Source organism: Mirounga leonina, unplaced genomic scaffold, assembly GCF_011800145.1.
Source record: "Mirounga leonina isolate KUSES-001 unplaced genomic scaffold, KU_Mleo_1.0 Mir_53, whole genome shotgun sequence".
In the NCBI taxonomy this organism is placed as follows: domain Eukaryota; kingdom Metazoa; phylum Chordata; class Mammalia; order Carnivora; family Phocidae; genus Mirounga; species Mirounga leonina.
In genome coordinates, this window is record NW_023270807.1 from 84,270,114 (window position 1) to 84,285,968 (window position 15,855).

The window sequence follows — 15,855 nt, forward strand, 5'->3', positions numbered from 1 at the left end:
TATCAACTGTCTTAGCTTTCCTCAAAAATGACCAAGCTTTCAGCAGGAGGAATAATTACCTGGGGCAGCTCAAAGCAGACTGAGCAAAGCTGAACATAAAACTGCACCCAAGGAAATGTGCTAATGATCAAATCAGTGCAACTGAACTGGTTCCAGGTGGAGGCTTGGTGCTGGGAACAGGAACTAAGTCAGAAATTCAAGAAATAAGTAAAGGTAGGAATGGAGGTGGAGGTGATCAGCAAGACGGGAACACACTGAGAGCACCCAGGACGTCTCTGTGAAAAAGGCTGGTACATTCAGATCATTGTTAGTGCTGGACTCAAGACAAATACTTGAATCAGCCTGGAAAGTGAGGCCAGTGTAGGCATCATTCAGAACTGGAGGGCCCTGAAAGTCCGGGTGAGTAGTCTGAGTCAGTAGCTAATGAGATGTTTGCTTTGGGTTTGTAAATAATGGAGTGAGCGGTAAGAAAGATAAAAGATTTAAAAAAAAAAAAAAGGAAAAGAAAAAGAAAAAGAAAAAGAAAAAGAAAAAAAGAAATTTTAAAACATGCACATGGTGTAGAAGAAATACTAGACTAGATTTGAGGGTCCAGGGGTATACCTTCTTCCCTAAGGAATAGGATATAGCAAATGTAAAGGGAAGCTGGAAACCCTAGATTTTGAGGGTGGAGATGAAGCAGCTTAAGGCCTTTGGAGGATGGGAGTAGAAAGGAGGCATACCCCATCAACATGTGAGCAAAATAAGGGTACCATCTGTATCTTTATGTTTTCTATTCCAAATTCTAGTATAAGTCATAAATGAATGAATGAATGAAATGAATGAATGAATGATGACTGAAAGAATATTGAGATTGTAAAGGAAGGTGTGGATAGTAAGGTGGGTTTCAGGTTCCAAGCAGATAAATTATCTCATGGACTCATCAATGAAATGAAAATCTGGTCTTTGCCCTTGACTTCTGAAGGATAATGTTGAAGCCCTTGGAATGTTGTGCTGTGTTTTGGTTTGCCTGGGGCCCTCAAAATACCCTAGGTAGTCTAACAATGTGACTTGGGGTGAGGAAGTTTGGCTCAGGAGGTCAACCTCTGGAGGGATTGGAGATTGAATTCAGCTACAGAGGCATCAACCACACCTACATGGGATAGCCCCAATAATCTCTGGACATTGGACTCAAGAGAGCTTTACTGGTTAGTGATGTTTCATGTATATTGTCATGTATTGATGCCAGGAAAGTAATGCCGTCCACAACTCCATGGGAGGAGGAAAACCGGAAACTCTGTTTGGAACTCCTCTAGACTCTGTCTTATGTGCCTTTTCTCCTTGGCTGATATCCATATGTATCTTTTAGCTACAATAAACCATAACCATGGGTATAATATGAGTCTTTCTAGAAAATGGTCAAAACTAAGTGTTGTCTTAGGGACTTCCAAACTTGGAATGGGTGTCAGAAGTGAGGATAATCTTGAGGACTGCTCCTTTTAAGTACACACACCGCAATTCCATTTTTGTTGGGAAGGAAAGAAGAGAAAGGAGAAGGGAGAAAGCCTGGGAGGGGAGGAGGGAAGAAGGGAAGGATAGAAGAAGAGAAGAAAGAAAATGCCAGCCACTATCTCTCTTTATAGGTATGTGCTTACATGCATCAGGAGAAAGTATGGAAGTATTTTTACATCTGGTGGGCAAAATAATAGCCCCCCAAGTATGTCCATATCCTCATCTCCAGAACCTGAAAAGACGTTAGATTTCATAGCAAAGGGTAATTAAAGTTGCAAATGGAGTTAAGATTGGTAATTAGCTGACCTTAAACTAGGGGGACTACCCTGGATTATTTGGATAGACCCAATGTAATCAAAAAGGTCCTTAAAAGTAGAAGAGGGAGCTGGAAGAGGAGAACCAGAAGACATGACTAAGGAAGAATAGTCAAAGAGATGCAAGATTTCTGGCTTAGAAGATAGAGAAAGGGAATCATTAGCCAAGGAGTGTGGGTGACTTCTAGAAGCTGGAAAAGGTAACAAACCAGATTCTCCCCCGAGAGCCTCCAGAAGGGAACCCAGCCACACAGACACCTTGATTTTAGCCTAACGGGACCTGTAGCACACTAGTAAAATAAATTTGTTGAATTAAGCCACTAAGTTTGTGAAAAGTTGCTATAGCAGCCACAGAAAACTAATCTGTCTTTTTGTTTGTTTGTTTTAAGTAGGTTCCATGCCCAGCATAGAGCTCAATGGGGGCTTGACCTCACACCCCCTAGATCAAGACCTGAGCTGAGATCAAGAGTCAGGGGCTTAACTGACTGAGCCACCCAGGCGCTCCCACAGAAAGCTAATCTAAATGCCTACATATCAATATTGGCTACCTAAGAGAGATGGGAGAGATTGACTATTTATTATAAAGTAACACCTAAAAAAAAAAATAGAGTGGAGACTTTCCGAGAAGATATTCTCTTCACTTCTGATGCTGAATATTTCAACATGTATGTTCCCTAAAAAATTCAACCTTATTAGGTCCGAAACCTAACTTGTCATCCACCTTTCTAGAAAACTAGACTGTCCTCCTGGTGCCCCCTCTCTCTGCTAAGGGCCCCCCCACCTTTTCCTGGTCACCTGAGTTTAGAATCAGTCTCTAAGCTCAGAGGTGCTGCTGTCATGTTTCTCTAGGCCGGCACTTACCTGTTTCCACCGGCTTCTTTGAGCTTGTCACCTCTCTCTAGGACTGTGACAGCCGCACCTGCCTGGTCTCTCTGCCTTTGTCTCTCCCCACTCCGGTCCACTCTATTCTCTAGAACCAGGGAAATATTCTGAAAGCACATCTTCCATTATGTTACTCTCTGACTCTGGATCCTTCTTTGGCTTTTCCTTTCCTACAGACTCATATTTAAATTTCTTCAATCCAAGCTACTTCATTTTTTTTTCTTTCTTTCTTTCTTTTGAAAGAATGGCTTTTTAACTCCAAATTTATTGTTTTTTAAATCTTACCACATAAATGTCACAGCCTAATTATTCTAATTCTTATAATTTCTTCTGCTTTGTAAAAACCTCATTTTTCCTAGATCGTTTTATTTGTATAGAGATGTTTTGATTCAGATAGTACTTTAACTCATGACAGTAGTGTTCATTGTGTTGTGTAGAATTAAAAACTTTTTTTAAGTTTTTTTTTTTTAAAGATTTTATTTATTTGACAGAGAGAGACACAGCGAGAGAGGGAACACAAGCAGGGGGAGTGGGAGAGGGAGAAGCAGGCTTCCCGCCGAGCAGGGAGCCCGATGCGGGACTTGATTCCAGGACCCTGAGATCATGACTTGAGCAGAAGGCAGATGCTTAACCAACTGAGCCCCAAAGGCTAAATTTTTTTTTTAAAGATTTTATTTATTTATTTGACAGAGAGAGACACAGCGAGAGAGGGAACACAAGCAGGAGGAGTGGGAGAGGGAGAAGCAGGCTTCCCGCCGAGCAGGACGCCCGATGCTGGACTTGATCCCAGGACACTGAGATCATGATCGGAGCCGAAGGCAGACGCCCAACAACTGAGCTACCCAGGCATGCCTAAAGTTGTTTTTGTTTTTTGTTTTTTTTTGACAGAGAGAGAGCACAAGCAGGGGGAGCATCAGAGGCAAAGCAAGAAGCAGGCTCCCCACTGAGCAGGGAGCCCAATGCGGGGCTCCATCCCAGGACCCTGAGATCATGACCTGAGCTGAAGGCAGACGCTCAACTGACTGAGCCACCCAGGCGCCCCCAGAATTAAAAACTTTAATTTTTTTAAAGTTTAAATTTAATTTTCTCGTTATACACTGTGAAATCAATTGATAATACTATTGATAATACTTAACTCCTTTTTGCTGTTATAATTTTTCAAAGCACTATATGTAAATATTAATAAAGATGAATAAGTCTCCAAAGCTTGTATTAAAAAAAATAACAGCTTTCAACCAAACTTCTCCCCACCTCTCATTTCCCAGAAGCTAGCCACTTTCAATTCTTTTTCTAAATAACATGTTTTAGTCTACTATTTTTTGCTATTTCAGTTTTAGATACTATATTTCAACTTCTTACCATGAAAGAGGAGTATGTAGTGTTCCCTGATATGCTTCACATTTCCTCCTTCTCCAACCTACTCATGTATCAGAATTTGTTAAGTAAGTAATTACAGACCGTTCATACTGTTCTGACTCTGTAGCTATTATTTACAGTTTAGCAACACAGGGCATTGTGATTACATTTCCCTTTTCTGTACCACTTTTTGTTTTGTTTTGGGAGTTAATAATTGTCTTACGGGGGTGCCTGAGTGGCTCAGTTGGTTAAGTGGTCAAGCGTCTGCCTTCAGCTCAGGTCATGATCCCGGGGTCCTGGGCTGGAGTCCCACATCGGGCTTCCTGCTCCGTGGGGAGTCTGCTTCTCCCTCTCCCTCTGTGCACTCTCTCTCTCTCAAATAAATAAATAGAGGTGCCTGGGTGGTTCAGTCTGTTAAGTGTCTGCCTTCGGCTCTGGTCATGGTCCCAGGGTCCTGGGATCGAGTCCCACATCGGGCTCCGGGCTCAGTGGGGAGCCTGCTTCTCCCTCTCCCACTCCCCCTGCTTGTGTTCCCTCTCTCGCTGTGTCTCTCTCTGTCAAATAAATAAATAAAATCTTTTAAAAAATAATAATTGTCTTATTTTTTTTTCTTTGCTCAGTTTTGGATGTGCCTATTACTAATTCATCCAGAAACCTCTGTCAGAGATGTAAATCCCCTCTCAGGAACGAGACACATAAAGTATTCACTAACTTATCTTCCTCTTGGGGACATCCCTCTTGGATCCTCTGCCTGTCTGGATTGCCTGCTGTCTACACCTGCCTCAAGGTTACTGGCCAGGGGATAGAGTCCTGGTGATTCTCCTTTGCCCTCTCCTGTGTAATGTCTGTGTGCTCAGCTTCATGCCTTCTTCTTCTTCAGTTTACTCCCCTGTTTGGAAGATGGAGGAGAGCACATCCCCCATTTGCTTTCTCAAAAGACTATTTCTTTTCCCCAAACTATTTTGAAAAATTTAAAGGTTAGAGAAAAATTGCAAGAATTTTACTATCAACACACATATTTTAAACATTTTACCACATTTACTATTTCTTTGTCTTTTCCTGTCTCCCTTTTCTCTGTCCCTCTCCCAATCTAATTCTATCTCTGTGAACTATTTGAGAATTATTTACAGACATCATAACTTCACTCTGAAATATTTCACCGTGTGCCTTCTGTAAGTCAATGCACCTAGGACCTGACTTTCCTAACCATAATACACTTATCACACTAAGGAAATTAAACATCAATTCACTACTGTTATCTGGAATGCATCCATAGTCACATTTCCTCACTTGTCTCAGTAGTGTCCTTCAATTCTCATTTTTTCTTCCATTTTTACTCCATTTTATTCTTCCAGGATCCAATCAGGGATCTTGCATTGCGTTTAGTTGTTAGGTTTCTCCTTTCAGATTATAGTTCTGTTATCCTTTCTGTCCCCACTTCGTAAAATTGACATTTTTGAAAGGTTCCACATAAGTTGTTTGGCAGAATGTCCCTCAATTTGGATTTGTCTCATTTCTCATGCCGTATTGGTCCCTTTATATCCTTCAAACTTGTTTTTTTGGACACTAGGGTGGCTTAGCCTGTTAAGCGTCTGCCTTCAGCTCAGATCATGATCCCAGGGTCCTGGGATCGAGCTCCGCATCGGGTTCCCTGCTCAGCAGGGAGCCTGTTTCTCCCTCTGCCTGCCGCTAACCCTGCTTATGCTCTCTCTCTCTCTGACAAATAAATAAATAAAAACTTTTAAAAAAGTAAAGTGTTGTTTTTTAGAAGGTTTAGCTCTTTCCCTGATGTAAGCTATAAAGAAAACAAATACACATATACCCATATGCATATATATACACATATTCACAAAATCAAGGTTGTGCATAATTTCAAGTGGCTCACTGACCTTCCCTTGAAGTCTATACATGCAAATGCATGAAACCTTGGCAAAGACTGTGCTCTAAACATAATTGGCATGGGTGATGGGACTCATGATCCCACTACTCAGCAATAGTGCTTGAATTACATTTTAAGTTACATAATGTGTATTAGAAATGTGATCTCTATTGTTATGGAATTATTTGTTTCCCTAAAATTCATATGGTGAAGTCCTGCTACTGCAGAATATGACTGTATTTGAAAATAGAGTCTTTAAAAAGGTAATTAAGTTAATATGAGGTCATTAGGGTAGGCCCTAATCAATATGGCTAGTGTCCTTTATAAGAAGAGAAAATTGGGACGCAGACAGAGACACAGACAGGTGCATGCACAGAGAGCCAACCATGGGAAGTCACAGGGAGAAGGTGGCCATTGGCAAGTCAGGGAGAGAGGCCTTAGGAGACGCCAACCCTGCATCACCTTGATCTTGGACTTCCAGCTTCCATAATTGTGAAAAAGTAAATTTCTGTTGTTTAAGCCACCCAGTCTAGGATATTTTGTCATGGCAGCCCTAGCAAACTCATGTTGTTACCTTTCTGAATTCTCTCATAAAAGTTTAATTATTTCCTCCTCTATCCCCCTAGCACTTCATTAATACCACTGGCATAGCATATATCCTACTGTTTTATGGTTAAAAATGTCTCTTCTACCAGACTGAAGCTCTTTAGAGTAGATACTAAACATTTTTGCATCATGTGGCATAAAATCTGGGGCTCGGTGGTGCTCAGTTGTTATTTGTTACTCTGAAGTGAATGAAAACATCCAAATAAAGTGCCTTTGTTTCATGGGTGAGTCTTACCTTTGAAATGATACCTATTTCTGAAATGTTGGATGTAGGAAAAGATTTGGATCACATCCAAAGTTATATCTAGTAAAGTTATAATTTATTATAATTTGGTTTACTAGACATTTATGAGGGTGGGCTTAGACCTCTCAGATTATTTTGGAAACCATTAATGATTTATTCAACAAGTGTCTATTGAATGTCTTCTAGGTGCTGGACTTTGTGATGGATACTGGACCAAATGGTGAGCCAAAACTGACCTTGTTCCTATCCACATGGAGCTGACATGCCAGAGAGATTCCTGAGTTTGGGGAAATAATCCAGTTCCTGCCAGGTTTCAGGGAAGTAGAATGAACCCACAGCCTATACTTTCATGGACCTTGAAGAGCCTTGGAGAACTCAGGTAGCATGATAACACCCTGGTTGTTAGATGTCTTTTCTGGAGCTGTCTCTAGAATTTCAGTCATAAATGAGGTCCACTTGAGAACACTGAAAACAAGAAGAGCCTACTAAAGCTTGGAAAATTTTTGGCATTAAAATTACTTCTGAGTGGGGCGCCTGGGTGGCTCAGATGGTTAAGTGTCTTCCTTCAGCTCAGGTCATGATCCCAGGGTCCTGGGATCGAGTCCCGCATCGGGCTCCCTGCTCAGCGGGGAGCCTGCTTCTCCCTTTCTCTCTACTGTTCCCCCTGCTTGTGCTCTCTCACTCTCTCTATCAAATAAATAAATAAAATCTTTAAAAATAATAATAAAATTACTTCTGAGTTTTGAAACAAATAAGAAAGAGTCTTAAAATTCTAACATTACTAGGGCTTATTTCTGCACTTCAGGCAAAGTAAGAGAAACAGTGCTCCAGGACCCAGAGACAGCCTTAGAAATGTTGATTGTTCAGTAGAAAAGAATTGCAATGCTATAGGAGGTATCAGATCAGGTTTCTGACTTCTGAATCATAAGAGGTAGTAATTGGTGGTTCAAGTGACAAACTGGCGCAAGTTTCTCTGGTCAAATACATTAGTGGCAGCCTTTGAAAGTTGGAAGAAATTAGGGCTAGATTAGGGATTAGCAATGTTACAAACGGCCAGTTAGTATTTTAAGCTTTGTGGGCCAAGAAGCAAAACTAAAGATATTATGTAGCTATGTGTATAAAATCAGAGATGTGTGTGTATTTAAATAAGTTAAGAAATAAATTTTTGCAAATTTTTGTTGATAAAATTCAAAAATAATAATAATAATAGAGTTTTTTGTTTGTGTGTGTGTTTGTTTTTGGTAATAAGTGTTTCCTGATAAGAAGTATGGAACTCTTTTTTTCCCCCTCCAGGGTTGGGAGAAAATTTTTGTTTAACTGAGGTTCAAAATGCTTGTTCTCTATCTCCAAGTTGATCATAAATGTTCAACTGTATTGACTGGCAATGAGATTTTATGTATTTCATCTTGGAAAATGTCTTTTCACACACATAGGTACTGTAAAATACTGATATCAATCTATGGGCATTGATTCTACCTTATCATCATCGTTTGGATGTGTAGTAACCCAGCCACTTTACTTATATTTCAGTTTCAAGAACTTGGGTCCTATAGCCCATGCTGAGCTTTTGCTTTGACCTTCGTGTAAAATGTTGCCTCTCAGCCCTGGTTCAGCATTGCTAACACAAGTCCCACCAGGACTGCTAGTCCTAGCATCAGGTCCAGGACTGGATCTTCACTTGCCAAGGACTAGCATCTGCCCTTCCTATAGTAACTGCCCATCAGGGTAGCTTTCTGCTTGCTAAGCATGCTCATTAATATCTCTGTATGTTTTTCTGCCTTTTCCTTATGACAGGCCCTCCTTGAAGTTGGCCACCTGCCCCTTTGTTATTATGTTATTTGAGGTCTCTCAACCTTGAAAGACTCCTTCCTGCTGCTGGACCTGAGCCTAGTATCTGCCTCACCTCTACCACCTCCCTCAGTGTCTCTAGTTCCTCTGGACCTTCCCAGTCTGGCTTGTCCAAATGCCACTCAAGGTCTAGTTCGGGGAACCAGAAAGGGCAGGTTTATGTGACTTAAGGAAGTTGATCGTGGCAGTCCCTGGGGCTTTCCCAAGACAGCAGCAAGTAGTTTTTCTGTAATTTTAGAAAAGCTCTCAGAATTCATGATGACCTTGTAGAGTGTGAGAAATATTTATGACTGGTGGGAGATGTAATGGTAGCTGCCTATCAGAGCACAAATGTTCTGGCCATTAAGCATTACAATATGCAGAGTGAAGCTTTCAGAACCCAGAAGGTGCAGATTGTTCTAAAGTTTAAAGGGGGGGGGCACCTGGGTGGCTCAGTTGGTTAAGCACCTGCCTTCGGCTCAGGTCATGATGATCCCAGGGTCCTGGGATGGAGCCCCACATTGGGCTCCCTGCTCAACGGAGAGCCTGCTTCTCCCTCTCCCGCTCACCCTGCTTGTGCCCTCTGTGTCTACCTCTGTCTCTCTCTGTCAAATAAATAAATAAAATCTTTTTTTTTTTTAAATAAAGTTTAAAGGGGAAAAGCATAGCACGGCTTCCAAAGTTCAAGTAACTTAAAGATTATAGGATCATATCTGGGTGTCCAGTCTATTCCAAAGTCCAAGTTGCATGGAGGATGTAGATTTGGCCAGAGTCCAGTGTTCAGGTGAACTGTTGGGAATAAGTTTCTAAGACTTGAGACACTCAAAAGAGGTTGGGGTTTATGGCTCATTTAGGGGAATTGCTATAGTAGAAAATATGACTAGACACCAGACAATGCTAACATCTCTACCATAACTGCGTGTGTGTGCCCTAGGTAGATCCCCTGAGGTTTACTCACCTCAGGACCTGAAGGACTAAGATATTTTCCATTAATTTAGTAATTTAGAGATAAGCTGAGATCACCTTAAAAATGAATAATTTGATGTCAAGAGTCAATTAACTTGTGAGAGAGACAAGATTTTATCAGAGGCCTCTTGACTTTCTTATCTAGTGTGTTTGTGTTCTCAGGGTTGAAAGAGGGTAGAGGATGAGGGTGGAAGAAGAGAGGAAGGATGTTTTGGCAGTGGGGGGAGGCAATGAATTACATAATTATAGAGAGCAAAATGGAGTCCCTCGTGTCAAGCAGGAGCCTGCGTCAACCAATGACGTAAGCAGGTAAGGTACTGCAGCTAGGAGATACCTATCACCAAGTCAGCTGACACCCCAGAACTGATAATGAGCAGAACCAGAGGAGGTCTGCAGATACCCGAAACTAATGAAATCCCTTTAAAAACGGGAGGATTTGGGCAGCAAACTGTCAGACTTTACAGCATGACCCCTCTACATCTGACCCCTTAAAAAAGGCAACTGCCACCGAACGATCTGCCCAATTGATCTCCAAACAGAACCGAGAGCCTTCCCTGCTTGAATATCAGAAGCAGTCAGTTCTGAGAGCTGACCTGGACCGGACCGAGACCTTATCTCAACTGTGTGCCCACAGACTGACTTCGGGTTTGGTTCATTCACTTCCTGCACCCTTCTGTTATCTTCTTTGTTGTGTGACTTGCCTTCTGTCCTGCTTCGTGTGCTGTATAAGAAGCCAAGTTTCATCACATGGTGAATTGTCACTGAGTTTGGAATCCTGAACCTGCTTTATCATTGTGATTTAACTTTGCTTTATGATTGAATAAAGTTGACATCGTGGAAAGACACAACTCGTGTGTGTGCCTTCATAGCATGCTCATGACAATAATAAAAATATGGAGCCAGAGTCAGTGATATTCTGGTGAACAAAGCTGGTATAGAATCAAGTGACATCATGGAGAGTACCAGGAAGCAGCACTCATTGGGGAGTCTGCTTCTCCCCTCACCCTCTGCATTCCCCCCACTCCTGCACATGTGTGCTCCCTCCCTCTCTCTCTGAAATAAATAAATAAAATCTTTTTTTAGAGATTTTATTTATTTATTTGTCAGAGAGAAAGAGAGAGAGCACAAACAGGGAGAGCTGAGGGCAGAGAGAGAAGCAGGCTCCCCACTGAGCAAGGAGCCTGATGCAGGATTCGATCCCAGGACCCTAGGATCATGACCTGAGCCCAAGGTAGATACTTAACGAACTAAGCCACCCAGGCATCCCTAAATAAATAAAATCTTTAAAAGGGATGTTCCCCTTTATTTAAAAGTCAATTGATTGTAGATGTTACCACGTTTACAAAATACCATTGTGGCAACACCCTAGATTCTTGAGGCAAAATTTCTTGTTCTTTTAGCCTTAAACTGTTTGGATGAAACCCCCTTTATTTAAAAGTCAATTGATTGTAGATGTTACCACATTTACAAAATGCCATTGTGGCAACATCCTAGATTGGATTTTGATTAAATAACTGGATATCAAAGCTTAGCCAAATTGACACACAAAACTACCATCATAGAAAGGAAGGTAAAAGTAGAACTGTTAATGAGAGTCAAGGCAGGTTGGGTAGATTGTCAAAGAGCAAATAGAAAAATTGAAGCTACATGTCAGATGACTAGATAATAGCCCTAATTCCTAGGAATCTCATAATTTTGATGCCAGTTGTGATGTAGACTTGATTTTTCTTTCTTACTGTCTATTTGCCACAACAGCAATGACAACAACAGTACTCCCAGAATCAGGAGTCTCAAGACCAGGAATCTCACTTCTGAGATAGTGCTACCCAAAGTGATCTTGGGCAAGTAGTCAAGCTCTAGAGGTCCTCTAGTCTTATCTGTAAAATTGGCAAGTTTAAGTAGAATCCAGAGTAAATGTTTGCAGAAGAGAATTCAAAAGTGCATGCACTACTCAAAGCAAGGTGTTTACACTGACTTTGGCTACATATAAAATGGCTTGGAGGGAAAATTTAACCCCAAATCCAGAAGATTCTAATTCAGTTGAAGTGGAGCCTGGGCTTCAGAATTTCAAAAATTAAAATTAAAATTAAAAAACTACTCTGGGTGGGCGCCTGGGTGGCTCAGTTGGTTAAGCGACTGCCTTCGGCTCAGGTCATGATCCTGGAGTCCCGGGATCGAGTCCCACATCGGGCTCCCTGCTCAGCGGGGAGTCTGCTTCTCCCTCTGACCCTCCTCCCTCTCATGCTCTCTCTATCTCATTCTCTCTCTCAAATAAATAAAAAAAATCTTAAAAAAAAAAAAACTACTCTGGGTGTTTTTAAATTTATTTAGTGCAGAGAACTGTGTGCCAAAGGTATCCAAATATTTTTTTTAAAGATTTTATTTACTTATTTGAGAGAGAGATAGAAAGCAAAGCAAGAGAGAGCACGAGCTGGGGGATGGGGCAGAGGGAGAGGCAGAAGCAGGCTCCCCACTGAACAGGGAGCCCCATGCAGGCGCTCCATCCCAGGGCCCTGGAATCATGACCTGAGCTGAAGGCAACGCTTAACCGACTGAGCCACCCAGGCATCCCTCATGCACATTTTTAATATGTTGGTTTTCAGCTGTGCTATGAAGTTTATACAAATGTAGAAATGTCCTGGAATTTCCCTAACAAGGCTTTTTGTTTTGGGTTATTTTTGAAGAAAACAAATAGATTGTATTAAAATTTGATTATTGTGTTATTCTTGTCACATAGGTTTTGATTAGTATTTACTATTTGTCTACAATGTCCCAGAAAAGGACTTTCATCTCTCGACACTATTTTTATTACAACATTTCTTCCTCTCTTTTGATTGTCCAATCACTAAAGAGCTATAATCTTCCCAAACACTTAAAAGTTAGTCACAGCCATGTAACTCATTCAGTTTCTCTGCTGGACTCGAAAAAGGAAGGAGTACTACTGTGTTCCAGTAAAACAGGTTTATACAGCTAAAGGAGTCTATGCTGGCTTTATCAATGGAAGAACCTGCTAAGAGGAACAGTGTTAAGAAATATAAAATAATTTGTATTGTAAGTACAATTTTTAATTTTAGTCTTTGTAGCTTTATGACAATGTTAAGCGTATAAATCCCCATGTATATTTGTGTTGTTATTTAAGTGTAAAGTTTTTAAATGGTTGTATTCAGTTTTATCCCTTCTGACAACTGCGATGCCAAGTTAATGTTTTTTAATCATATTTTGCCTAAGAAATGTAACTACAAATTAATATTTGATCAACCTAAAAAGTGGGGATCTGTGGTGGAACACTTTGCAGCATTGATTCTAGCATGATTATAATCACCCCCCAAGTCACCATTTTATTTTATTTTATTTTTATTTTATTTTTTTTTAAAGATTTTATTTATTTATTTGAGACAGAGAATGAGAGACAGAGAGCATGAGAGAGGGGAGGGTCAGAGGGAGAAGCAGACTCCCTGCCGAGCAGGGAGCCCGATGCGGGACTCGATCCCGGGACTCCAGGATCATGACCTGAGCCGAAGGCAGTCGCTTAACCAACTGAGCCACCCAGGTGCCCCCCAAGTCACCATTTTATACTGTGTGAATATCTTTAAGACCAGAGAGTGAGCAATTTAAATCACCGTATCTTATATTCTTTGTTGGACTATTGCTTTTTTCTTAGTTCACTTTACTCCTAACAATGGTCTCTTTGTCTAGTTCCTCTTTGCTTTTTTTACATGATAAGATCTGCCCTGTTGAAAAGAATAAAAAGGGAAGAAAAAAAAAAAACTTTCCTTGATTTTCAAACTTTTGGGGAAAAGAGAGGTCCATCCACTACCTTGGTTTTCTCACCATCCAACCATTCTCTGTTCTGCTTGTTTTTACTGTCCTGAAGTCATCTCCCTGAAAGTCAGTCCTTCTCTGTCCTTGTCCTGCTGCATCTCCATAACAATAATACTACCGCATATTGTTATTATTATTATTTTCTCATCTTGAATTATTCTCTCCTATTGCTTCCATAATGGCATTGATAGCCCCCATTTTTATGACATTTCTCTTTATCTGCATCCTTGGCTGATTTATCTTTCTTCTCATTGCACATTGCACATAGTGTTCCACCGAACCCTGTTTTTAAAGATCTTTTCTGTAGGCGATCTCATCTTTTCATGATTTTAAAAGTCACATTCTCGGGCGCCTGGGTGGCTCAGTTGGTTAAGCAACTGCCTTCGGCTCAGGTCATGATCCTGGAGTCCCAGGATCGAGTCCCACATTGGACTCCCTGCTCAGCAGGGAGTCTGCTTCTCCTTCTGACCCTCCCCCCTCTCATGTGCTCTCTCTCTCTCATTCTCTCTCTCAAATAAATAAATAAAGTCTTAAAAAAAAATAAAATAAAAGTCACATTCTCAACCAAGCAAGGGGCGCCTGGGTGGCTCAGTCGTTAAGCGCCTGCCTTCAGCTCAGGTCATGATCCCAGGGTCCTGGGATCCAGCCCCACATTGGGCTCCCTGCTCCGCGGGAAGCCTGCTTCTCCCTCTCCCACTCCCCCTGCTTGTGTTGCCTCTCTCACTGTGTCTCTCTGTCAAATAAATAAATAAAATCTTAAAAAAAAAAAAAATTCAAGCAAGCCAGTAGGTCCGACTTCTTGCTGAGTTTCTGTCACACAATTTCAAATGCCTTCTTGCTGGCTCCTCATCCAGTATCTCAAGGCAAAACCAACTGATTAATTTCTCACACCTAACATGCTGCAATTTTCTCCTTAATTCCCTACTTTGGTTAATGTCACCACCGTTCTGTCACTCAAGCATTGTTTCTAGAAGTAAATGAAACAATGTGTGTAAGCATTGAGCTTACTATAACAAAGTAAACTGTCAAGATATTCTATTTATTCATTATCCTTCTGGGAACTTTGGAGTGTTAGCTTCTATGCCATTTATTATATTTATTCCATCTTATAAATTCAAGAAATTATAAACCTCTTGGAAGCAAAATTTTGTACATCATTTATTTTCCTTCCTTATCCTTCTAATGATTTACCAGTATGTATAATAGAAGCTCAATCTTTCAAAATCATAGTTTCAAAAGTACCCTGTTTCCAAATTTTAAAAAAAGTTTCATGTAAAAAACTTTACATGTATCGACTGTGTTTCTAGCACTCTTTATTCAGCCATCTGAAGCCAAATATTGGATTCTCAGAGGTTTTTGGAGTCCAGAGCTCTCCCCTCTCCACTTTGTTGATAGCATAAATAGTTTAAGATACATAGGCACCTCAATATCAAGAAGCTTATTCAGGGGACACCTGGGTGGCTCAGTCTGTTAAGTGTCTGCCTTCAGCTCAGGTCATGATCCCAGGGTCCTGGGATTGAGTCCTGCATTGGGCTCCTTGCTCAGTGGGGAGCCTGCTTCTCCCTCTGCTGCTCCCCCTGCTTGTGCTCTTGCTCTCTCTCTGACAAATAAATAAATAATATCTTTAAAGGAAAAAAAAGAAGCTTATTCAGAATTACTACATGTTTAGAGGAAATGATTATATGAGATTAAAAATGAACCTTCTTCTTGAGGAATTTACAGAACAATGTAGGGAAGAAGTAAAAAATATATGGAAAAAGTACAGCCATGAAGAAACTGACACTAAGATTTAGCAGGAGAAAAATTCGAGAGCATCCAAAGGACAGCTAGATGCTGTTTATTTTCCCATCAAATTTGAATGGCAAAAGGACCAAAGATAAGATGTAAAGCCAAAATAGGCTAATATGTAAATCTATGATGCATGAGGTTTACCATCGGACTATTTCCCCGTGTTTCTCCACTTTGTGCTCCTAATCTTGGTCACCTGTGGCTTTTGAGCATCATAGCGAGGGACTAAGTGCTTAGTGATGCTACTGAATAACTGTTTATGTTCACTTTTCCCCTTCTATTCTCTCCACTGAATGCATACCTGCTGGAAGGTCAATGAAACTTGGGCTAACTTTCAGACTTCATAAAAAATTGTTCTTACAGTATTTTAACGTATTTTCCCAATAGTTTAATCCACTTCTATGGTAAAAGTTAGATAGGTTAATTTTCCAGTTGATTTTCAGAGTGAAAACAAAGACAATTGATGGCTATGTAGATCTTTATTACCTAAGCAATTTTGATGTTGTGGGTTTTTTTTATAAAAGTGATTTTTTGGGGGGCGCCTGGGTGGCTCAGTCGTTAAGCGTCTGCCTTCGGCTCAGGTCATGATCCCAGGGTCCTGGGATCGAGCCCCGCATCGGGCTCCCTGCTCAGCGGGAGGCCTGCTTCTCCCTCTCCCACTCCTCCTGCTTGTGTTCCCT

At 40.9% G+C, this 15,855-nt stretch overlaps 1 protein-coding gene across 1 annotated transcript in view; it reads left to right on the top strand.

Moving 5' to 3' along the window:
* The first annotated feature begins 9,861 nt into the window (after positions 1 to 9,861).
* ENPP3 (ectonucleotide pyrophosphatase/phosphodiesterase 3) overlaps positions 9,862 to 15,855 on the top strand; it is a 74,073-nt gene continuing 68,079 nt past the window's right edge. Inside the window, exons 1-2 of the mRNA XM_034991454.1 lie at positions 9,862 to 9,866; positions 12,526 to 12,616. Coding sequence (XP_034847345.1) covers positions 9,862 to 9,866; positions 12,526 to 12,616 — 96 coding nt within the window. The remainder of the gene's footprint in view (positions 9,867 to 12,525; positions 12,617 to 15,855) is intronic.